This window comes from Pseudochaenichthys georgianus, chromosome 16 (assembly GCF_902827115.2).
Source record: "Pseudochaenichthys georgianus chromosome 16, fPseGeo1.2, whole genome shotgun sequence".
NCBI lineage: Eukaryota > Metazoa > Chordata > Actinopteri > Perciformes > Channichthyidae > Pseudochaenichthys > Pseudochaenichthys georgianus.
Genome location: NC_047518.2, coordinates 47,419,126 through 47,445,181, shown reverse-complemented (window position 1 = coordinate 47,445,181; position 26,056 = coordinate 47,419,126). Strand labels below are relative to the sequence as shown.

At 42.9% G+C, this 26,056-nt stretch overlaps 1 protein-coding gene across 1 annotated transcript; it reads right to left on the bottom strand.

Annotated features, from left to right (window-relative positions):
- Positions 1-1,010: 1,010 nt before the first annotated feature.
- On the bottom strand, positions 1,011-5,007 carry LOC117461017 (zinc finger protein OZF-like). Its single transcript, XM_071206102.1, has 2 exons — positions 4,983-5,007; positions 1,011-2,546 (listed from the first exon to the last, which is right to left on the bottom strand). The coding sequence occupies exons 1-2, from the start codon at positions 5,005-5,007 to the stop codon at positions 1,165-1,167; spliced, it is 1,407 nt and encodes a 468-aa protein (XP_071062203.1). The 3' UTR covers positions 1,011-1,164.
- Positions 5,008-26,056: the final 21,049 nt, after the last annotated feature.

The following is a 26,056-nucleotide window of genomic DNA, read 5'->3' as shown; positions in this document are numbered from 1 at the left end:
AGTGCTTCTACGTTTACTCAAGTACAAGATCTATACTTATACCACCTCCGTTTATCGCCTATGAAAAAAAAACTATTAGAAAACGAAGGCTAAAGCTAACGTTAGCAGATAGTGATAATGTATGCTAGCTAGCTCAACGATAATATTGCAACAGAAAAACTTTTCAGTGCACATCACGCTCTGCGCTCCGACAGGGAGCTCTGCTCTGAACACCTGAATGGCCCGTTCTAACAGCTGTTCACCAGCGGTCCAGTCTGTGCCACAGTGACTCCAGACCGCACAGTTAATATTAACGAACGCACCCGTAGCTAATGTGGCTGCTGAAGCTAGACCATCATCGCGGAGCAGCAGAGCCGACAGGCAGGAAGACTCGCGCTGCATTATAATATATAAAAAAAAGAACACCATGCGTGTCATGATGGCACATAACAGCTCGCGGCCGCAGATTACTCCGGGTCCCAGACCCCCCGCATACCCCAAAAATATTTTTATTGCAGATCTACATGAATCACACAAACGACCTATTTTGGATTCAAAGCGGCGAATTTCGCCGAAAGGTGAGTGATTCTCATGTCTGAGCAAGTGTTCGTGTGTGTATTTTCCCTATAAGGCAAGACCCGCCCAACTCTGTCTCTGATTGGCTTACCCTGAAATGTTACGCCGCGTTAACCAATCATCACACCTCTCTGGTTACTTTCAGTTTTCCATGGTGCTGTGAGAGGACATTGCTGTATTCGCCTATAAGTTACATACGCAGGGAGATTCGGTTCAGTTCCATCACATAATGTAACGCAGTAACGCACCCATTTAAATCACAGTAACTATAACGGCGTTACTTAATGGGAATAGGTAACTAGTAACGCTATTAGTTACCGCAAAAAGTAGTTGCGTTACAGTAACGCGTTACAAAGTCCCAACACTGGTCCTGAGGAGATGTAACAATTATTAAACAAGAAATAGTCTCAAGAGGTCGAAGAAATAAACATTTGTGTTTATTAGCGAATCGGTTGCAGGTGGGTGAAAACAGGCTTAGGGAGTAACGTATTACATGTAACGGCATTAGGTCATCAGGATACAAAATAGACAAATGTATTCCCTTACCAACACACTTGGTCTTTTTAAACGATTACGCCATTTAAATCTTTTGTCACAAACTTTGCAGATCTATTTTTCCTCTCCTGTGTGGATTCTCATGTGTCTCTTTAAATGTCCACTCCGTGAAAAAGATTTCTTACAGACTGTACAGGTGAATGGTTTCTCTCCTGTGTGGATTCTCATGTGTATATTTAAACTTCCACTATGTGAAAAAGCTTTCTTACAGACTGAGCAGCTGAGTGGCATCTCTCCTGTGTGGATTCTCATGTGGTCCTTTAAACTTCCACTCTGTGAAAAAGCTTTCTTACAGACTGTACAGGTGAATGGTTTCTCTCCTGTGTGGACTCTCATGTGTATCTTTAAATTTCCTCTCTGTGAAAAACATTTCTTACAGACTGAGCAGCTGTGTGACATATCTCCTGTGTGGATTATCATGTGTTCCTTTAAACTTCCACTATGTGAAAAAGCTTTCTTACAGACTGTACAGCTGAATGGTTTCTCTCCTGTGTGGATTCTCATGTGTCTCTTTAAACTTCCACAATGTGAAAAAGCTTTCTTACAGACTGTACAGGTGAATGGTTTATCTCCTGTGTGGACTCTCATGTGTCCCTGTAAATGTCCTCTCTGTGGAAAAGCTTTCTTACAGACTGAGCAGCTGAATGGTTTCTCTCCTGAGTGGACTATCATGTGTCTCTTTAAATGTCCTCTCTGTGGAAAAGCTTTCTTACAGACTGAGCAGCTGAATGGTTTCTCTAATGTGTGGACTATCATGTGTCTCTTTAAATGTCCACTGTGTGAAAAAGCTTTCTTACAGACTGAGCAGCTGAATGGTTTCTTTTCAGCACTACGTTGTGGATCACTGACAAATTCATGTCTATTTTTCAGTGAGTTTGAGCCTGAGGCAGGTTCTCTGGTCTCTTTCCAATCAGCACTGTCTTCAGTGTCAGTTTCAGAAGAGCCTTCAGTGTCAGGTTTAGAAGAGTCTCTAGTGTCAGGTTCAGAAGAGTCTTCAGAGTCAGGTTCAGAAGAGTCTTCAGTGTCAGGTTCAGAAGAGTCTTCAGAGTCAGGTTCAGAAGAGTCTTCAGAGTCAGGTTCAGAAGAGTCTTCAGTGTGGTCCTCAGTCTTTGGTTGTAAACTGCTCTCTGGATCTGAGTTCCTGGCTGGTTCTGGTCCTCGACAGTCATCTCCATCAGCTTTTGTTTCCATGTGTTCAGTTTGTCTTTGATGAGGCTGAGAGGACAGAGGTTTCTCTTCATCATCTTCACTCTTCACAGGGTCAGGAGTGAAAGTGGACTTGGTGATATCAGCCTCCTCCAGCTCCTGAAGCTGCTCTCCCTCCTGTTCCTGCTTAATGTGTTGGGGAGGCTCTGGGTCCTCCTGGTCCAGACTGGTGCTCCACTCCTGCTGGTCAGGGAGAAGCTCTTCTTTAACCACCACCAGCTGCTGGAGGTCTGCAGGAAACAGGAAAGTCAGTCAGAAGAAACTGTTAAGTGTTAGCATTTAAAAACCTCACCATTACAATGGGAGACATTTTGCAGCCCTAATGAATGCCTTTGTTTTTATATTTTCACATTATCTTTCTTAGTCCCACCTATTGTGTATTTTTGTTGGCTCAAGTCACCTCATGTAGCCCAGCCCCTTTCCACTTGCAGTTAAAAATGTAAAAGGGTTTTTTCTTCTGGCGTAGCACTTGCCGCAATGTAGAAATAAAGAAAGAAATTGTATTTGGGATCGTTCACAGATACACTACGCCTACAGTATAGAATGAAAATACGCAAACAACATATTGAGTTTCACTGTAAGTGAAAAATGAAAGGATCTATAAGTTAAATAACATTAGCATCTTCCATAGGCCTTATCACACTAGCATGTACAATCAAGCCCATAGCATAACATGCTAGCAAGCACTAACAGCCAGACTCTGAATATCAAAACCTTGTTAGCAGTTAGTGCTACCTCTATGCTAAATTGGTATTAGCATTGCAATTTCAGTAAAACAAACAACCTATGTTGTCCTTGTAGACATCTAATAATATCCATCATATTGAAAGAATAGGCCTTCACCAAAGCATGTTGATAAAGCTAGTAACTACAGCGAAAGACCTTTCAATTAACTTAAATATATATTGTGATAATGTTCCACACAGCTAGTTGGTTACAACAATCTACAGTGATTTCAGGCAGCAGGTAGTTGAAGGTTAATCCATTTGCTATGGCTACAACTGCCTCGTGGAACAACAACGTTTTCCTTTCTGTTTGTTTAATATAGGAATGCATCTTTGTCTATCACACTTTGCTTCTGTAGATCTCCCATCTGACTTTATTGTGAGCTTGTGTTTTCAAAAAGTAAATTGAGCATGTTTTATGAGACTGAACAGTCACATAGGGTATTGTACTCTCTTAAACCCCAGGTAGGTGCATAATAGGTTTCTCAAAAATAAAGCAATCAGGAAGGCAGTACTATGCATGACTACAAATGATAGTAAACTATATGTACACGTTGATTAATACCTACTTAACTTGGGACAGGACTGCAAAGTACAGATGGGATATTCCTGATCATAATCAAACTTATATAAATGTGTACCAACATTAGTTATCAGTGTTCTCTATTCTCAATTTAAAAAGAATAAACTGACAATAAAAAAAGTCCTATAACATATTTTGCTTGTGTCTTTTGAAGGCCTTCAGTGTTTGTTTTTGTATGTATCAACTAGTTACATTGTCATTTTGTAAATTAAGAAAATAACATCCAAATAATTAAACAATTATAATTGCAATGTAAATAGTTTGCACCCCATCTTTTTACTTTTAAATTAATCTTTATGGTGTGGTGTTGCCAATTCTGAAAATAATACAAGGATTGGATGTTCAAAGGATTTTCAGGGCAATCGATTTGCAGCCAATCAGAGACGAGACTTCTGCTGCATGCACCCATCATGCGCAGAGGCAGACAGAGCGCATGCGTAAAGGCACTGACACTACGGACACCACGCAGGAGGTGAAGAGCACGGCACGTGGCGCGCCCAGAGGAGAGAAATCAGCACTTTGAGAGGTAACGGTAAAAACTATTTATCAACGGATTCAAAACACTTAAGACTTAAAACGTTGCAAACCTCAAAGTCCTAGCTATGGTATACATGTTGTTTAACGACCAAAAACAAAGTAATGTTAGCTAACGTTACCATAGCTAGGTAGTAGCTAGCTACCATGCTTTGAAAGTGAGCTGTTCTCTGCCATCATTATGTGCAGTAATGATATTTTTAATGATGCGCAAGATGCGTGCTCGAGTGGCTGAGCGTGATGTGCAGTGAATGTTTCAGAGTTACTTTTTTGCAATATTATTTAATAAATAGTTTAGCTAACTAGCATACATCGTCACCAACTCCTAATCTCAATCCTTAGTTTTATAATCGATTTTTTTCGTGGGCATAATATTACACACAATGCACATTATCCATATATTTTAGATCCTATGTTAAGGCTATAAACAGAGGTGGGAGAAGTTCTCAGATCTTGTACTTGAATAAGAGTAAAAGTACTCAAGTCTTATACTTGAAGTGGTATTACTGTACTTAAAGCTGCTGCTGTGTTATTTAAGTTATTTTTGCTCAAACTTGTGTCTCTTGTTTCCCCTCAGCTGTTAGCTGCAGTACCAGTAATTGCAACCTACCAAGAATAAACAGCAGCCAGAGATCCTCAAGTAAGATTTCTTGCCATATTACAAGTTTTATCAATTCTCAATGTCCTATGTGATATTGCTATGCAAACAGTGAAAGGACATGGAAATGGCTAAACTATGTTTTTCTGCTGACCCTGTCCAGAGCAGTACATTGCTTTGCTTCCAGGTGGTTGCTCATGTCTGCATCTCCAAGCTCGGGGCATACCGGCCATCAGTGGGGGACTGGCCATTGAGACGAATCCCGATGGGCCGCTCGGCCCACTTCGGTACCGGCAGGGGCGGACTGGCCATCTGTAGAATCATCGAACGGCCGGGTCGGTTCGCTGTTTTTAATCGGCATCATTGAAGTTGCGCTGACAGGCGACAGAGGTCCACCATTTCCCAGTCTGCCCCTGCCGACCATCATCTACTCTAGGTAATACACTGACTATAGATAAGTACTGTACCTTATAAAACCCCACTTTAAACACCCAAACTATCCCTTTATGATGTGACATTTTCTACACTGTTCACATTAGGAAACACTTAAAGAAAGAAAGCTGCAGGAGCTGATCATTCCTAAAATACAATTGGCCATATGATCACCAGTAAAAAAACAAAACAATCTGCACTAAATATGTTTTGGATTTATAAATGTTTTATGACTTTTTCCTTTGTGTACCTTAAGGGAGTTCTCCCCTGACGGCTGGACACTACATGATAGCAGAGGATCAGACCATCGTCAGTGGCAGTGTCCTGAATGTTGTCAACGCCCTGATGCTGATGTTTGCAGCATATTACTGCGTCAACATCAGTTATCGCACAGAACTGGGAGCTACCCTGGAGTTCTTGCAGAGGTAAGACTTGAATTGTGATTATTAAGTCATTCCATCTTAAACCACAGTAGTTTTGATGTCTTCAGTATAAATCTAGAAAGTAGGACCAATTTAAATAAATAAAAAACTTTGAAAGAGAAGATGTGTCCAAACTTTTGACTGCGTCTAATATTAGTGTATATCTCTCTCAAAATATATATATTCTGTGTGTATGTATATATATAAATATATATATAAATATATAAATATATATAAATATATATATATAAATATATATAATATATATAAATATAAATATATATATATATATAAACGCCGCACCGTGACGAGAAGCATCCGTGACACAGCCCAGCTGCTCATATTTCTCCGGGGGATAACGCGCGACTTCAAGCTTACGGAGGAGCTGGCAGCAATGCGGCCAATAAAAGGAACCACAACGGGGAGTGATCTGTTCACCGAGGTAAACGCATGCATGGACAAAACTGGGACCCGAATGGGACAGACTGGCAGGTGTCACTACGGATGGATGTCCGAATTTGACAGGGAAAAATGTTGGGCTTTTGAAAAGAATGCAAGATAAAGTGAGTGAACTCAACGCAGAGCAGAAATTGGTGTTCAGCCAAGCGTTGTGCAAGTCAGTGCTAAAACTTAGCCATGTGGTTGATGTTGTTACAACAGTTAAGTTCATCAGAGCGCGAGCATTAAAGCACAGGCAGTTTGTTTCACTATTGGAGGAGCAAGAGAGCGAACATGGGGATGTCAGGTACCACACAGCTGTCAGATGGGTCAGCCTGGGCAAAGTGCTGAAAAGGTTCTGGGTTCTGAAATCAGAGATAAAAGAGTTTTGTGAGATGAAAGGCAAAACCATCCCAGAGCTGTCTGATAAGGACTGGATGGCAGATTTAACATTTGCTGTTGATGTGACTGCAATGATGAATGCACTGAACACACAACTGCAGGGCAAGGGCCTTTTTGCTCATGAAATGCAGAGCCATGTGAAAGCCTTCATGACAAAGTTGCAATTAATTTCAAGGCAACGAGGCAGCAACATTCTCGAACACATGAAAACCCTGAAAGAAGTCAAACCATCAGCTGATCACCGGCACAGGTACTCATCCATGTTAGGAGCACTGCGTGATGCATTTTCAAGGCGTTTTCAAGATTTCAAAAAGGTTGAAGATGAAATGCAGCTGGTTTCCTCTCCCTTTACCTACAGTGTTGAGAGTGCACCCACTGAGGTTCAGCTTGAACTCATTGACCTGCAGTCTGATTCACTACTGAAAGAGCACTTTCCAAACATGAGGAGACATGCTCAGAAGATGTTGGTTCTCTTTGGATCCACCTACACATGTGAACAGACATTCTCAGTCATGAAGTTTACCAAATCCAGGTACAGAGCCTCTCTCACTGATGAACATCTGTCAGCTGTGCTTCGCATCTCCACCTCAGACATTCAACCTGACTTTGATGGACTTGTTAAAGCTCAACAGAGACTGGATTTCTCACACTGAATGAAAAAAAAGAAGTGAAGAACACTCAAATGTGGGAATATAACAAGTGAAATGGGACACTTGAAACCTTTTTTTTTTTTTTGCACAGTTCTGAAAACATTACATGTTTAATATAGGCATGTAAAGTCAAAAAGGCTACAAAACTGGGACACTTTTCTTTACACAGTTACAAAGTTCAGTGACATGTCTTGTTTATGTTGGCTACAAAGATGATGTGATGTCTTTAGAAAGCTAAGAAAATCCTTGTTTCAATAGTATATGAAACTCAAAATGCCCTTTGTTATTAATGTTACTGAAAATGAGTCAAATGTTTCACATTTTGGAAATTATATTTGAATAAATTATATTTTTGAAAGCTAAACTCACTTTTTAATTGCCAAATAATAACATACACTCTTACCAGCGGTCAAAACAATGCCATTTACTGCTTTTTATATAGAAATAAAATGTATATTATGCATAAATGAGTTCGGCATTTTGGCCCGGCCCTCCAAAATATTTTCAGTTGCTCATTTGGCCCCCTGGGAAAAATAATTGCCCACCCCTGGTCTAAAGTGTTATTAATGTGATAATTAAGTGCTACTGAAGAGTGTAAAGTGTTAATTAAGGGTAAAGGGAACAGACCTGCTCTGTGGATCCGAAGCTGAGGCTGTAAAACAGCGTCCAGTAGCTTCTGGAGTCTCTTGTTCTCCTCTTTGGAAAGAAACAGCTCCTCCTCGAGCTCTGCTATTGTTTGTTCAAACAGAGCAAATATCTCTTCATTAGCAGCAGTGACTCGCTGCTTCTTCAACGACAGCAGCATTTGGACTTTACTCATGTTTCCTAGATCACCCTTTCCTGCAGACTCCGTTAAACACACCGTTTCTCTCTGCACCAAACTCTCAATCTGACTAGTGTTGCTAACGTGTTTCAGCTAGCATGCTAAGCTAGCTCCTGTAGTCCGAGGTAAACGCTCCAGAAGAAAGAGCACACAGTCCATGCGGAGGTTTATCCAGACACACAGATGATGGATCAGTAGAGCTGGAGCTCACACACACTTTCTCAGGAACACACAGAGAGAGAGAACCGTAGCGACGAGACGACACGTGGATCCAGGTTCTTCTGCTTCTTCTTCTCTTGCTTTTGGCGGATTGCAGACAATTTAAAAAGGTGCATACCGCCACCTACTGTACATGAGTATGAATCATCACATCATTCCAACTCTTTAACTTATGCTCTAATCAAAATAAAATTAAAATAAATCAATAAAACCATGAAATAAATAAAACAAAAAACAAATCTATGTTCTTTCCTGACCTATTGTTAAATTATTTTTCCTACCCCAGTTTCACTCAAGAATGTAAACAGTGCCTTTCTGGTAGATCTTACTCCCTCTCCTTTTGTTCCCAAAACACCAACCACACGCTTTATAGATGTCACAATGTAACAATATATGTTCTACATCTTCTTTTACTGCACAGTTAGCACACTTGTTACTGTCACTGTTCCCCATGATAGACAGCGTACTATTCAAAGCCGTGTGATTTATTCTGAGTCTAGCCATCATGATTTCCTCCCTTCTGTTTCTTTCTTTATGAATATTAATTGTAATTGTCTTTTGTACTTTGTGATAGTCCTTGCCTTTCTAATCTTCCTCCCACCTCTTCTGCCAGATCTCCATCCCTTTTTTCTTAATGACTGCTTTTCCTTCTCCTTTACCAAGTTGAACTGGTAATGTTATTTGCTTTTGTAGTGCACTTTTTGCTAATTTATCAGCACACTCGTTCCCTTTCACCCCCTCATGAGCAGGCACCCAGCAGAACTGCAGATCGATGCCGCTTCTGTGGAGTCTTAACAGGCTATGATTCAGTTCTATGAGAATGTCTTCTCTAGTGGTTGTTGTTGATTGTATGCGTTGTAATATGGACAATGAATCTGTGCATATAACCACCCTATCTGGTCTGACCTCTTCAACCCACTGCAATCCTATTATTACAGCAAGCATTTCTGCTGTATCCACTGATAATTGATCAGATGTTCTTTTTAAAAATAGATATTTTAAAGTCTGGGATGTATATGCCAACTCCAACACACTCTTCCTTGTTCTTAGAACCATCTGTATAAATGTGTAGGACATTTTAGTACTTTTCGTTCAGATACATACTTGTTTTAATTCCCACTTTTATTTGCCACTCTTTTTTCCTTTCTACAATACTCATATCTATTTTAGCTTCTGGGAACAGCCATGGGGGAACACTGCTAAATGGGATTGCTTTGGCAAACGTGATATTCTCCACTCCACATGCCCTCGTTCTTTCCTTACTTGTCCAGCCAAACCCACGTCCCTGGAATTTTGCATATTCCCAGCAATCCTGTAATATTCTGTTTGAAATATTTTCTTCTCCACTTCCTTGTAGTCTGACCCAGTATGACAGAGCACGTTTCTCTCTTCTGATCTCCAGCGGTGTCTCTCCTGCTTCTATCAGAACTGCATTGATAGGGGATGACTTTATCGCTCCTCTGCCAATGGTGGAACACAATTCTCTCCATGTTCTCTTTTTTGTATATTTGATTGTCCTTCGAGCAGCTGCCCTTTTCCTTTGAAACTCTATAACATTATTTTGTGTCATATTTTTCTTGAATTCTCTAAATGCATCGTTTCGCTCTTTAGTAGCCCTGCTGCATTCCTCATTCCACCATGGCACCACTTTCTTCCTACCCTTGGTTGTGGTTTTGGGCATACTGTTCTCTGCTGCATTTAGTATATGTTGCGTTATCTGGCTTGTAATGACCTCTCTGTTTCCCTCTGATGTTAGCAGGTGTACCGACTCCTCACACCATATTCTAAATTTCCCTAAATCAGCTTTAACAAAGCACCACCTGGTTATTACACATCCTTCCTGCATATATACATTAGTATTCATTTTCGTAAGCACTGGATAATGGTCACTTCCTACAGTGGAGTTATTCAAAACAAACCATTCGCATGTATGAACCAAACAGTTTGACACTAATGTCAGATCCAGGCATGAGACTTTCCCCCTGTGAACATCTACTCTTGTGCCGAGTCCATCATTAAGGCATACTCGTGTTCTTTCCTCCAGCATTTCTTCCACTATATTTCCGTTACTGTCTGTATGGTTGATGCCCCATAGACGGTTGTGTGCATTGAAATCACCACACCACCTTCCTATGTTTATTGCCTGCTATTTCTTTAAATATATCAGTGGTTAGATTTTTACATGGGTTGTATACATTGATTATCCTAATGTTATCTTGTTTCATAGGGTTGCAAATGTCCACTATAATACACTCTATATCATCAGGAGATTGCACCTCCCTGTATGCCACGCGATCTTTGAGAAATGTGGCACACCCTCCACCATTTTGACTATTAGCTCTATCATGCCTTATACAGCTACATCCTGGAATGACAAAGTCTAATTGAGGTTGTAACCATGTTTCCTGCACACATTTTACCTCAGGGACTACCTCTAGCTCATATATATATTTCTTGAATTCTTGACCATTAGCTATGAGGCTTCTTGCGTTCCACTGTAGTATGTGCAGCACCATGATTAAGGATCTAACCCTCATCCTGATTTTCATTTCCCCAGCTCCATTTATAGCTAGCATTGCATGTTTCTGATCTGCTTTCATATCTTTCATGTCTAGGAATTTCCCAGCTGCCTCCACAATGGCTTTGATTCTATCACTTTTCTTTTTTAACTGTAATGCAACATTTACAGTATGGCTTATGAATACCACAAAATTCACCTTTTTCACTCCTAGAACACCATCATCCTCTTTACTCTTGGTGGCGCTGTGGGGTTGGATTTGCAGATTACTTTTTGGTGTGTTCCTGCCATGTTGTATTGTAATGCTCTGCTCCATTCCACTAGGGGTCTTATTGATTGTTATTGTTCCCCTTACTTTTTTATTGCTTCTGTGTATGAAACTTTGTTTGTAATCTTAACCCTCTGCACCTCTCTGGCCTCTCTCTGCACCTCTCTGGCCTCTCTCTCTGGCCTCTCTGCACCTCTCTGCACCTCTCTGGCCTCTCTATGTACCTCTCTGGCCTCTCTCTGCACCTCTCTGGCCTCTCTCTGCACCTCTCTGCACCACTCTGCACCTCTCTGGCCTCTCTCTGCACCTCTCTGCACCTCTCTCTGGCCTCTCTCTGGCCTCTCTCTGCACCTCTCTGGCCTCTCTCTGGCCTCTCTCTGCACCTCTCTGCACCTCTCTGGCCTCTCTCTGCACCTCTCTGGCCTCTCTCTGCACCTCTCTGCACCTCTCTGCACCTCTCTGGCCTCTCTCTGCACCTCTCTGGCCTCTCTCCGCACCTCTCTGGCCTCTCTCCGCACCTCTCTGGCCTCTCTCTACACCTCTCTGGCCTCTCTCGGCACCTCTCTGGCCTCTCTCGGCACCTCTCTGGCCTCTCTCTACACCTCTCTGGCCTCTCTCGGCACCTCTCTGGCCTCTCTGCACCTCTCTAGCCTCTCTCTTGGCTCTCTCTGCACCTCTCTGGCCTCTCTCTGCACCTCTCTGGCCTCTCTCGGCACCTCTCTGGCCTCTCTCTGCACCTCTCTGGCCTCTCTCTGCACCTCTCTGCACCTCTCTGGCCTCTCTCCGCACCTCTCTGGCCTCTCTCTGCACCGCTCTGGCCTCTCTCGGCACCTCTCTGGCCTCTCTCTGCACCTCTCTGGCCTCTCTCTACACCTCTCTGGCCTCTCTCGACACCTCTCTGGCCTCTCTGCACCTCTCTAGCCTCTCTCTTGGCTCTCTCTGCACCTCTCTGGCCTCTCTCTGCACCTCTCTGGCCTCTCTGCACCTCTCTGGCCTCTCTCTGCACTTCACATCCTCCAAACGCAGCACTGTGCTCTCCTCCACACTTACAACATTTAACCTTTGCATCCTTTTCACATTTCCCATACTCATATTGTCCTCCGCATCTCGCACACCTTAGCTGCCCTTTACACTGCTGCGCGGTGTGTTCCATTCGTTGACATGCGTAGCCCCTGAGAGGTTTGGGAATGTACTCCCTAACAATGGAGTTCAGATATCCCATTTGTACTGCCTTAGGTAATGTTCTCTCAAACTGAATGAGAACTGATCATGTTTCTTTGAGTGTGCCATCCCGTTTGCTTTTAAGCCTTGTGACTTCCACTACTTTGCCTCCTTTTAATTCACTTTTAACATCTTCCACTGACATGTCCAATGGTACTCCTGATATTACTCCTCTCATTTTTACCATTGCTCCCGGGACATGTGCCTTCATTTTCTCCCCATTCAGTGAGTTCATTCCCAGTATCTTTTCCTGCTGCTGTTTGTTATTGGCATGTATCAAAACCCGTTTGTTGTTCATGAATTTAGCAAATAAAAAATTTCCAATCTCTTTTTCAATTGCTTTGGTAAGTTTAATCGGGTGGTAATGCCCACCATCCTGATTGAATTATATTACAACTTTCCACTCGTGTTCTAGTTCTTTATTCAACATTGCTTGGCTGACACTTTGACTGATTTTTGATTTTTTGCTTTGATTAGCCTTGTCTGCTTCACCCGACCAACTTCTAGCTCTTACTGAACTATCTCTTTCTCTCAAAGATCTTTTCTTCCTCGCAGCTTTGGATATCATCCATTCCATATCGTCTTTTTGGCTACCATCTGAGCTGGTTGACATGATGAAACAGTCAATGTACAGTTTATGCAAATCCGCCAAAAATAACAGTCCAATGCTACAGTTTCTGTATGTATCGAGCTTCTTATTCTGCTTCTTCTTCTTTTTCTTCTTCTCTCGGTTTTTGGGTTTTTGGTGCAAACAGCTTTAAGGTGCAGACCGCCACATACTGTACACGAGTGTGTATCACCATATCATCCTATCACCACTTGTGGGATTATACCATTGTGTTGTTTACGTTGTTTTAAATTCTTCCAATCAATCCTGTTTCACTCAAATACTTAAGAATGGCCTTTCTGGTAGCTCTGACCCCCTCACCTTCTGGTCCCAGTGTCCCCATCAGGCTCCACTCCCTTCCTGGTAGCTCTTACCCCCTCACCTTCTGTTCCCAGTGTCCCCATCAGGCTCCACTCCCTTCCTGGTAGCTCTTACCCCCTCACCTTCTGTTCCCAGTGTCCCCATCAGGCTCCACTCCCTTCTTGCCTCTCTGACCCTGTCTCTTAGTTGTTCCCTCTCTGTTTTGTACATGTTACAGTGTAATATGATGTGTTCCACATTTTCTTTCACTCCACACCCCCTTGTTACAGGCTTGGCCTGTCACTTTAAGAGTAGCAGCTGCAAGGGGTTGTGGGTTTTGGAGTCTGTGTGTGTGTAAAAATGTGACGGCCAAGGTGAAGTGCAGAGTTATGGAGAGAGAGACGAAAGTATAGAGAAAGTGGTCAGAAAAGGAATAGTATCTAGTCTGTATGTATGCAATACAGTGTCAATATAGCTTAAAGAACGTGAATAAACTGAGGTTCTTCCCACGGCACCCGAACGCCTCGTTTCCATCCTTTTTCCCCTCGAAATGTCTGGGCTGCAGCTCCCCTCTCTGTTTTCTCTTCTTCACCTTCTGCTTGTTCTATTATCACGTTACTTAAGTACCCATTTGAACCTTCTCAGAGACTCCATTCGTCTCCTTAGTTTAAGTTTCTCTCCTGGATGCGAGGACAAGGAATATCCTAATAGTTGGTGAATCCCTGACGTGATATTCGCCACACCAGGAGAGCAGTTGCAGTTTTCAAAGGAGCTTGAACAATGCCGTCAGACATACACTCGGGCCCATACAGAAAGGTAAAGAAGTACCTGTTTATTCAAAATCTTCAATAGATTACTGTTACAACCCGGCTCCAGGGCTGTAACATAAAGCAGGGAGGCGAGACGAGAGGTAAGAGTACAACAGTTTATTCTCAGCCACAAACAACTGAATGTACACCAGCAATAGGTCCCCGAAACTGGCGCAGAGAGAGTGCCCAGAGGAGTGAGAGAGACGTATCGGGCTGGGCTCCTCCTATATTCTTTTCCCCAGGTGTAGCTCATAAGGCAGGTATCCTCCCCGACAGGTGCCGCTCATCACCACCGGAACCTGTGAACACCCACAAACCACACACACAAACAGACGGCACCCCACGTAGTGTGGAGGGGTCGTCACACTCCCCCCCATAAGAAAGGAATTCTCCTAAGAAAACCGTTAACTACCTAAATAGCTAGGAGCTCTTCTCCGATATTTTGGCGTGGACAGAAGACCACTCTGGCCAGTCCCTTGACCCAGCACCTGGAAGAACCCGGAATGTCCTTCCAGAAACCACAAACTAGCCCTTGGCAACAAACCCAAGACCTGACCCCCAGGTCGCTGCCGAATTGGCTTACCTGTCTGGCATGATTTAACGTCCCGAGACACATCTCTCTTCAGACCAGGCCAAAAGACATACCGCAACATGTAACCACATGTTTTACGGACACCCCGATGTCCCGACTGCCCATGCGCTTTCCTGAGGACCTCCTCACTAAATCTGACAGGAACCACAATCTGATACACTGGCTCACCAATGAAGCCTTTCCCACGTGACCACCACTTTCTGACCAGCAATCCCCCTTGCAGCTGACAACCCGTGGTGACACCATTACCATCCTCGGTGGAGAGAACCACCTCAAAAAACGGACTGAGGGAGACATCTGCTTTCTGCTCTATCACCAACTCACTGCGGGATACGGACAACAACCAGTCAGGAATAACCACAGAATCTATCTCACTGACCTCTTCACCCTGCTCAGACTCCTCCTGTGCACGGCTCACAGCCCGGGTCACAGAGCAAGCCACAAACACTCCAGGAGAGCACTTAACATTCTCCTCTGCGTTAACAGTCACAGTGGGTGAAGATGACTGCATGCTAGGCGGTGGATCCTCAGCCCACACACGGCTGCCAGCCAGGCCGTTACCCAGGATAACATCCACACCACCAATCGGCATTACAGGACGGACCCCCATGGCGACCTCACCTTGAAGATCTTCCTGCTATCACAGTGGAGATCGATCGCCGCGTGTGTGCACAAGAGCGCTCCACTGACCTGACACAGGGCCTTGATGGCTCAGATGTCGCGGTGGTGGACGGGGCCGCCTGGACGGCACAGCACTGGGCGCAGCACAGGCAGGAGCCTCAAAAACTTGGGCTTCGGAGTGAGGGCTGCGGCGGGGGCCTCTGCTCTGAACGTGGAGAGGGCTACAACAATGGATAGTCCCAGTGGATCAACGTCTTTGCCAACCTCTCCAAAGTGGAGTCATGTTGTGAAAAAAGGCCGACGTCATGCCTCAGAGAAGGCTGCTGATAAACCAAGATTGCGCACTGTTGCTCCCGAGCGGAAAAATGAATCCGGTAACGTGCCTATTGTTGGCACCGGAGCTGCGGGCAACATCAAATTGATCAAGACTAAGCTGGTGAGTGTTTTTGCTTCCAAGTTCTCACCAGACCTAGATGCTGAAACTTTGTCTGTGTATCTTAAAGAAAAACTTGGCCGCGAGGTTGCCTGTTGCCAAAGAATTGGCACTATACACGGTATATACGGTTCATTTAAAGTATCTGCTGAATGCAATGAGGTCAGCGAAATGTACAATTTATTTATTTATATATTTATTTGACGCGGACAGTGCACATTGATTGACATTTCTGTAAATGCGCCAGAGTTAGCCAACAGGCTAACGTCTTTAGTCCCTGGACAGATGTTGAAAGTCATCCTAAAAACTAAAATTCACTTCAAATAACAGGTAAATACAATCAGTAAAACAACATTCAACAGAAATACTTCTATTATGATAAAAGCATATACAAAAACAGAAAAACAGAACTAAAATACATATTCACAAAGCAGATAGCAACAGGTCAAGGCACATGTACAAACAGAGCGTTGTAAAGTGTAGATTGTGTCAGTGTTGACATAGCTGACTTTCCACTAACCATGTTTTGAAGTTAGATTTAAATAAACTGCAGGTGTTTTGTTCTCTAATCTTCACTGGGATTGAGTTCCACTGTTGTGCAGCTTTAAAAGAAAAAGAAGATTGGCTGAATGAACTCTTCCTTAATGGAACCACGCAGTCTCCTCTTGTTGCAGCTCTTGTTGACCTGGTGTGTGTATGGTGATAACATGTCAGAGAGGAGGTGAGGTAAGGCCGTGTATTATTTTATACATAAGGCAAGCATTTGCATATCTCATTACATTTCCCCAGCTCAACAAGTTGTATTTTGTAAGTATTGGGCAATGATGAGAATAAACTGATTTCTTATCAACTATTTTAAGTGTTTGTTTGTATAATGATTCCATGGGTTTAAGAGCGGTTGTACAGGCATGTGACCAGGTTATTAAGCAGTAGGTGATGTGAGATAGAACCATGGAGTGCATGTACATCAGAGCCGCCTCTGTTGGCATGCAGTTTCTGGAATTTGACCCTGTTGCAAACCTTTTTCACCTGAGCCTTAAAATTGAGTCTTGAATAAATTAAGACCCCCAGGTATTTGTACTGTGAGACCACCTGTAGCCTCTCCCCGGACACAAACACATCTGGCTCAACGCAGGAGGACTTGGTTTTGGTGAAGAACATACATACAGTTTTACTGACATTTAGTTGCAGACAGCATTGCTCCAACCAAGCTGTTACATGCACCATCTTGTTCGTCAGTTCATTAGCCACTTGTGTCAGACAGCCTCCGTGAACACAAATTAGAGTATCATCAGCATACATTTGGATGTTTGTGTCAGGACATATCGATGGTAAGTCGTTTATATACAATGAAAATAACAATGGACCCAGAATTGACCCTTGTGGGACACCTGTGGACAGCTGGAGGTTAGATGATTGATTATTCTGTACTCCGACACACTGAGAACGGTTGAACAAATATGGAGATCTGGCCGGAAGGGGCATTTGTCCGGCGGTATTATGAGCCGCGCAGAGCAGGAGTTATCGGCTCAAACACTGCACCTACTGCGGGGGGAATGAGTGTGCCTGCTGGTGCTATGGACACTCACTTGTCTCTCTAAATGACTATTCGGGTCTTGTCGTACAACTGTTGTGGCCTTCGTATGAGCCAGAGCACAGGGGATAAAGCTCGCCACATTGTAGTTGACCACCTTCTGGAGAACTGTGATATACTATGTATGCAAGAGACATTTTTAGCGAAGCAAGACTTGGAAGAACTGAACTCTTTCAATGATAATTTCCATGGGGCTGGGGAGTCTACTACTGACTTTGGCATGGGAATAGTCAGAGGAAGGATATCAGGGGGTGTGGCTATCCTGTGGAATAATAACCTTGATTCATCAATACATGTGGTTAGGCTTTGTGCCGACTGGTAGTTACCAATTCGTACTCCAGACACAACAACAGTAACTAAAGCTGGAAGACTCAAGAACTGCACAAGACTCATACTACCGGTGATAGCGGCTGGAGAAGGAGGATTGCAATACCAACCATGGACTCACAGGGACATGGAAGCATTAGTGGGAAAACTACCTCCACTCACGAAAGGAGGTCAGAAGTGGATGAATGATCTGGAGAGATACACAGCCCAAGACCACCTGTGCTTGGGAGACATGAGGGCCCTGCTCGGACGGATTGAAGGACGACTGGAGGCAAGAGCAGTAGATTTCGAAGCCAAATGCGCCAACTCTCCAGATGACATTTCGTTCAACAAAATCAGGTCGAGGTATTGGGCTGCTATTTGTCACATCTACTGATAAAATAACCGGGGGAAGACATGCATGCCTTCCTGAAGAGATGTGAAGGAGTGTGGGAGGACTGCACTGGAGAACGACATGACGTTTCCTGAGCTGTCGAAATGTTGTGGAAGAATGCGGTCATTAAAGCCCTTCCCCGATCAGTGCAGGCATGCCTGGAAGACGAGGTGGGATTAGACACTAAACCCATTGAAGAATGGAGACAACATCTCATTCACCACGATATGAAATACCAGGCAGCAAAAAGGGAAAATTATGAAGAAATGGAAGCACTACAACTGAGACTTCTGAAGATACAGGTAGCTGACAAAGACACCGAAGCTTGTAGGAACATGACAAGGAGAAGGGAGGAGAAGTTTTCAAAGATGGCCATAGAACCAGGGAAGAAAGGCCAGACGCCTCCAACAGTTCAAGCTCAGGAAGAACCAGCGAAGGCAGTCCAGACACCTCCAACAGTTCAAACTCGAGTAGTGCCAGAGATTCAGATGCAGAACCGACAAAGAAGAGGAAGAGGTTTACGGTTTGAGGGATGTTACAATTGCGACCAAATGGGCCATTGGTCCAGAGATTATCCGCAACTACTAATGCAACACCCACCACAAGCACCACACAACGGCCCTCCAAGCAGTTACCCCAGGGGAGTTTTCCATGACTACGACAGAGGCAGGGGGTCTCAGGGATGTCAAAGAGGAACAGGAATTCCAAACATGAACCAAATGCCACTGAGAGCTTGGTATCAACCACAACAATGAGGAAGCTCAGAGGGCCAGACCACCAGGTGATGCATCTTCAGCCCAGAAGGGTATTTTTAAATCCAGCTACATTGAGCCACATCTGTCACCACAGGAGGGAGAGGTTGAATGTCATTTAAAAGATAGTGAGTAGCATATTGCATTTACATATAAAGCATCCACAGATTAGTAGTAGAAGATTAAAACATAGTAGAACATTGAGCAGACTATTTTTGTAATTATGAGAAGGATAGAGATTACGAGTGATGTTGTTCCCCCACACAGAAAACTATTGTGTCCACACAGCTAGTGAGGTGAAGACGATGGGTTTCCACCCAAATTATGAAGACGGAAACCTAGTACGCGCCCAAGACGGAGGATCCTTACCAAGTCCTCCTGTTTACACCGACTGCAGTTCAAGGGGTGACTATACACCTGACGTGAGGCTGTTGAGACCTGAAAACAGAAACTTGATTCTGCTGTGGTGAAGTCTGGCTACAAAGGGAGGTGTTCGATAGGATCGCTTGTCTCAAACCAGTGAAGAAGTCAACAAGAACCCAGCAGAACTAGAGAGTGACTGTTAGCGGGAGAACAGTGACAGAGCGACAGAGACTGGCACAACATTTTCCAGTACATAGATAGACCCCGTCAGAAGACCGGGGCTGTGTTTAAAGGGGAACTTCATTTATTGTTAGTGGAAGTGTAGTTTTTAGTCAAACAATTATGTGATATATGGAGTCAGATTACATTTTTCTCATAAACACCATTTTATAATCGGTCTGAAGTATCTGTTTTAAGGCATAAGCTGCAAACTAAATAACATAACACTGATTGAGAGCTTGGATGAAGAAGTTGTAGGGTTTTTACAACTGTTTCAAGAATCAGTTTTTATTTATTTATTCTTGAGTGACTTTACTGATTTATAATGTAGTGCGTAAGGCAATATCTCATTTTAAGTGAGGGGCACCAGCCCTTCATGTTCTCCTGCATGTCACCCTCTGTGAGAATAGTCCGTATTTTCCCTCTAGTTTACAGAAATGTTATTTTATCATATGTTAGTTCAGCAGTATCAACCAATGCTCTAAGAGTTATTGAGACGCATTAGCGAAACCAGGGGTATTGTTTGTCGCAGCAACGATGATGCATAATACCAGGACAAAAGCCATTATTGAAACAAGTACACTATTTTTTGTGCTAATGGCAGATTTGAGTGAATATGCATTTATACCATCAGAAAACCATACATCACACGATATTTTTGTTCGCCTTATGGGTACATGGAGGATTTGTATTTATTTCATACAAAGTTATGGGTCTTCCATCCTGTTCATAATAGGGTAATCATTGCAATATTAATTGAGCAATTTATGCTCAAAGGAGGGAGTGTCATGATTATACAGATATGTTGATTTCAGGGACGTTGTAGCTAATAAGATAAGATAAGATGCAGGGACTTAAGATGGACTTTTATTAATCCCTCGTGGGGAAATGTTTTCTCTGCATTTGACCCATGCTAGTGTTAGGAGCAGTGTGCTGCCATTTTCAACGGCGCCCGGGGAGCAGTGTGGGGAACGGTGCCTTGCTCAGGGACACCTCGGTAGCACTTGGTCTTGCCGTGACTTGAACTGGTGACCTTCCAGTTGCCAAACCAAGTCCCTATCGACTTCGCCACCACCGCCCCACATGTAACATGTTATTAATAAATAATAACATGTTACAGATATATTGATTTTGTTGATGCTGTAGTTAATAAATAATAACATGTAGTTAACAATAGGTCTCATAACAACAAAAGGTATGCCAAAGCTTGGGCCTTTTCTAAGGAGGGAGTGGTCCAGTTTTAGATATTAGACGAATAGAAGTGATGAACATGTCAGAACTCTGAGTAATGTTATCCACGTTTTGTCTACACAGGCTAGGAAAGCTACAGAGATACCAGACGAGACACCAGAAGAGTCTCCTGTTCGGCCAGGTGATTCGGTGAGGGTGAAAGTTCACAAAAGAGAGTGAGCTGACCCCCGGTGGTCGGAACCGTGAGAAGTTGTAACGAACTTCACACGCGCTCCGGTTTAAAGGTAAAGAAAAAGGAGCAAATTGACACCACCCCACACATTGTCACCCTTCACTGGCAACTTCCAGAAAATGATTGGAAGTTAGGACTGATTTGGCAGAGCTGGAACAAAACAATAAATAGAAATAAGATTAAGATAGAAACAGCTCAAAAGACGAATTGTCTTTAGATTTTTATAGATTGTACACTAAAGTGAAAACCAACGTTTTGTTTTTGTATACGTCATTTTTGTACTCATCATTTGGCTTCTGTAACTGACACAACCATGGAGAAAATAGAGATTATGTCAAGAACAAGGCCAAACCAATTGTGGGGTCCCCTAGGGATAAGAGTCAGAATAGCATTGTTGATTGTGCTCATTACACTTGGCACCTGTCTGGTTGGAAGGGGAGTACAATATCATGTAAGACATGGATCCATTAGTTCACTCATAGAGAATGCCCACATCACTAACAGAACTCCAGCTGTGTTTCAGAGACTTTCACTTATCCCCAGAGCCAAAAGATCAGCTGAGGAACAAGAGGAGGAGTTAGAAATACTTGGTCCCAAAGGTGAGGCGGTTACAATCAAGATGATTCACCCCCCTATATGCAGTTCTTGTATCAAATGATGAGATGGGTTTAAGTGATCGGGATATGTAAGTGATGGGGATTTACAGATTAGGGGAATCTCCAAATACACTGCATCCATGTTTTAGTCTGTACCAGAAACACCCCTGTTATTATTAATTATTACAGTAGAAACAGGCTACTAACCCACAAGCACAGCTTTGTACATACAAACTCTATGAACAAAATTCCCCCGCAGATTGTGGCAACATTGCACAGATATGTCCAGTCACAAAAGTTACTGATGTTCTAAATAACAGTGAGATTTAAAATGATGGAGAAAATATGGGGAGGTTCTTTTATAGGGTGTGTGGGATCTTGTGCCGACGGGTCGGGTCGGGTTGCGGAACTAATTGGCAATATCTGCAGGTAGCGGGGCGGGTTCTGTATTGCACGTCGCGGGGCAGGAGCGGGTATTGAAAATCAGTGTGTGTGTGTGTGTGTGTGTGTGTGTGTGTGTGTGTGTGTGTGTGTGAGAGAGAGTCAGTCAGCTGATTGATGGGAAAATGCTGGGGAAATGGTTGGTTGAAGGATAACATTAAGTCTAATAATGATGTACCGTGCATGTTCACATCATGTATACTTGGCATTACTTAATACCACTTTTCAAATATTTATTTTTTAACATTTTGGACAAAATAGCCAATTGTACATCGAGGTGCCCAGATGTTCCTAGTGCCCACCTATCCGATTTGAACATGCTGATGTACAATGTGATGTAGTAGCCTAATGCAAGTGTAAGATCATTGTGTTTGTATTGTGTTATAGGTATGCATAGTTTTCTATGCATTTTGAGGGTTTTGGGGGGTTTGACCCCTCGAACCCTAGGGGGCTGGCTCCCCCAAAAGAATTAAATAACATAACCCTAAAACCGAAATAAAGTAACAAAAAAACTAAATCCACCAGAATCCCGAAAATCTTCGCGCTCGTGGGGGACACATGCATGTTTCCCATTTCTCCATTTCTGGAAGTTGGCAACCCTAGGCTTAACAGGCAACAAACGAATATGACTTACCTTTTAGAAGTCTGGTGGATTTTTGTCAACTCCAGTCCAGTCAGTAGAAAGAAACGTTTTGCTGCAACCTGCTGCTGTCTGTGCGAATCTCAGAGTGGTGCGCGAGTATCAGAGTGGTGGGCCGAGTATCAGTGTTACCATGGTAGCAGAGGGAGAGGGAGGGGCTGCAGTATGAGCATTGGAAGCTCAAATCAAGCAACTCCCTGGCTGTGTATTTGTTGTTAAATATCAGATAAACTACTGCATTGGGAAATATGGCAGTTTAAAAAAAAAAATATGATGGCAAATTTCAAGATTTCCTATCCTCTGTGACATCACGCACTCTAGTTAATGTTAAAATCTGAAGAAAACCTCTGTACCAAGGTCTGAACAATGTTTAATATCTATAAAAATAAGAATAAGATTTAAAAGTTGTTCTACACGAATAATGTCAGAACGATGTGTAACATTGTAAAGTTGGAATGAGGTTTCTGAGTGAAAGTATGAATGAACAGTTAGCAGTTGAAGTCGCATGAAGATTTGTTGAAGTCTGAAGATTTCCTCCATTGACCTCAATGTTAAAAATGTGATGAATTATGGGATGTATCTCTGTAATTATGAAAGTTATGAATGAGAAAAGTAATAGCCATCGATTCCCGACCGAGCTGAACGTTTTGATGTTTGAACGGAGTTTCTGCAATGTTCAATGAGGGAGGAGAAGAGGGCCAAATTCCCGGCGGAATAATAATAAACTTTTTGTTGGAATGCTGTTCAACAAAAATATGGCAGAAAAGGTGGGAGGAAGATCAGAAATCAGTCATAACAAAGATCTATACAGAAAGTAACAGACGGGAGGAGATCATCACTAGACTCAGATTGGATCATACAGGATTAAATGGAACAATGTTTATAAAGGGAAAAAGCAAAGTTGAAGAATGCAGGGGGTGTGGAGTGAAAGAAAATGTGGAACGCATCATATTACACTGCATGTACACAACATAGAGGGAACAACCAGGGCCGTATTCACCATATACATTGGGGGGGGGACATCCCCCCCAATATTCAGATACACTCAAAATGTCCCCCCCCAATAAATAGTAAAAAAAAAAAAAGTTTTGATTTTTTGATTTTTTAATTTAAATCAAATTGCTATTCTATGACTTATTTATTTTGGTTATTTGTATACTTGAAAATCTATATTTTCTGTTATTGTGAGCTTCACCAAAATGATATTTCTTTTCATATGTAAATTGGTTCCTTATTTTGTACCCGCGGGTGTATTTGGCTGTTGCACGTCTGAGTCCACCTTCAGTTAGCTTGATGCTCCAAGCAGGTCAGTCATGTTTTAATTTGCCCTCCATCAGTTCTGGTATATTTTCTAGTTAGCCCTAAAGTAATCTATATTATTTTATTTCGTAATGGTAATGTTAATGAACCCTCCGGTTTAGCTTCTTTGTGTAAGTAACTTGTAGTTCTGATGTTAAAATCGAACTTTTCAGGAATAGTAGCTAACTAGCTGTGGGCTAGCTGCTTTCAGTTGTTAGCCAGGGTTTGGCGGGCTAGTGTCAGTATATAATATAGATATCAATATAGATGTTTTTAAAGTAAATTCAGATTGAACATAGTAAAAAAATGTAAATGATAGTGTCCGTGCAAAAAATAAACCATTTATTATAGTGAAAACCACCTTTGAATGATGGGATAGTAGACTAAAAGCCTTAGGAATCCAAACGGTAACATATAATAAGTACCTTGTATCAAGATTGATGCAAAACAAGTATTTCCAAGGCACACCTTTATATGATCATTATAGTAATACAAAATAAGAGAATAACAGAATAACAGGTATTAAATCATTCCAACTCTTACTACAGTTTAAAAAGTGAGTGATTTGTAAAATATGCATAAAGAAAAAGTAAATCTGTTCTGACTATCACCATCGGCACCTCTGTTGTTTCCCCGACTCAGACTGCAAGGAATCTGGGTGTGATCCTGGATAACAATCTGTCCTTCACTGCAAACATCGCTGCTACAACCCGCTGCTGCAGATACACGCTTTACAACATCAGGAGGATACGTCCCCAGCTGACCCAGAAAGCCACGCAGGTTCTGGTCCAGGCTCTCGTCATCTCACGCCTAGACTACTGCAACTCCCTCCTGGCTGGTCTACCTGCATGTGCCATCCGACCTCTGCAGCTCATCTAGAATGCAGCGGCTCGCCTGGTCTTCAACCTTCCTGAATGTTCCCACACCACTCCGCTCCTCCGCTCCCTCCACTGGCTTCCGGTAACTGCTAGAATCCACTTCAAGACCCTGGTGCTTGCGTACCATGCTGAGAATGGATCTGGCCCGTCCTACATCCAGGACATGGTTAAACCGTACACCCCAGCGCGTGCACTTCGCTCTGCATCAGCCAAACGGCTCGCTGCAGCCTCGCTGCGAGGGGGACCCAAGTTCCCATCAGCAGAAACACGTGGGTTTGCTATCCTGGCTCCTAAATGGTGGAATGAGCTCCCCATTGACATCAGGACGGCAGAAAGCTTACACACCTTCCGGCGCAGACTGAAAACTCATCTCTTTCGACTCCACTTCGAGCAATAGAATTACTAACAAAGAACAGCTAACAGAGCACTTATATACTAATAAAGGACTGGATTATCTATAGCCAGTTGAGTAGCACTTGAAATACTTGGCTCTATGAAACCTGATGTACTTTATGATTCTGTGTTCTTCAAGGTTGTGTCTTCCTGGTCGAATGCACTACTTGTAAGTCGCTTTGGATAAAAGCGTCAGCTAAATGCAATGTAATGTAATGTAATGTAATGTTCAGTTCTGTTTCACATGGGTGTTGTTGAGATGTATCCATAGATTTTTGCAGGTCACCCTTGAAAAAGAGATCTTTTGATCTCAAGGGGCTTTCACCTGGTTAAATAAAGGCTACAAACAAACAATCATTTAGTCCCTAATGTTGCTCTCAAAGTGCACCAGATTGATGCTTTTAACATTTAAAAACAAATCTTCCCGGGGGAGCATGCCCCGGACCCCCCTAGAGGCAAGGCAAGGCAAGTTTATTTATATAGCACTTTTCGACGCAGGGTAATTCAAAGTGCTTTACAAAAAAGAAATGAAAGACATTAAGCATTAAAAAAGAAAAGCTAATAAAATAAACATTAAGGAAAAATACATGGATAAAAGTTACAGTGCAGTCTAAAATATGATTTAATTTAGACAGACTTTCTTCACCATATTTTGCTCGCATGACATCCACAATAGAGGAGGTTAGGTCCCCCGCCCGCCCACACCCCCCGTCAAATTGTCCCACCCACATTGAGGATGCTTCCTACACCCATGCCTGAGACACAGTTTCGTGACTATTGTTGTGTTTTGCCCCCACGGGCAGGGGCATGGGGTTTAACAGGTTTTAAAGTATCCAATGTGTTAGCGATTTTTTATGTATTTTCCTTTAGAATGGCAGGAAATTAGTATTCAAATTTGTATTGAATTTTTGGTCCCCCCCCAATGTTGACTCCATGAATACGGCCCTGGGAACAACTAAGAGACAGGGTCAGAGAGGCAGGAAGGGAGTGGAGCCTGATGGAGACACTGGGAACAGAAGGTGAGTGGGTAAGAGCTACCAGGAAGGGAGTGGAGCCTGATGGGGACACTGGGAACAGAAGGTGAGGGGGTAAGAGAGGCAGGAAGGCCATTCTTAACTATTTGAGTGAAACAGGATTGATTGGAATAATTTAAAACAACGTAAACAACACAATGGTATAATTCCACAAGTGGTGATAGGATGATATGGTGATACACTATCTTGTACAGTAGGTGGCGGTATGCACCT

Bases quoted from the DNA above. Each gene is read 5' to 3' on its own strand.
- LOC117461017 (XM_071206102.1), bottom strand. From the start codon at position 5,007: ATGGCCAGTCCCCCACTGATGGCCG. The intron at 2,547-4,982 runs GTATGCCCCGAG...TGTTTCCTGCAG, and splicing joins CAGTCCCCCACTGATGGCCG to ACCTCCAGCAGCTGGTGGTG.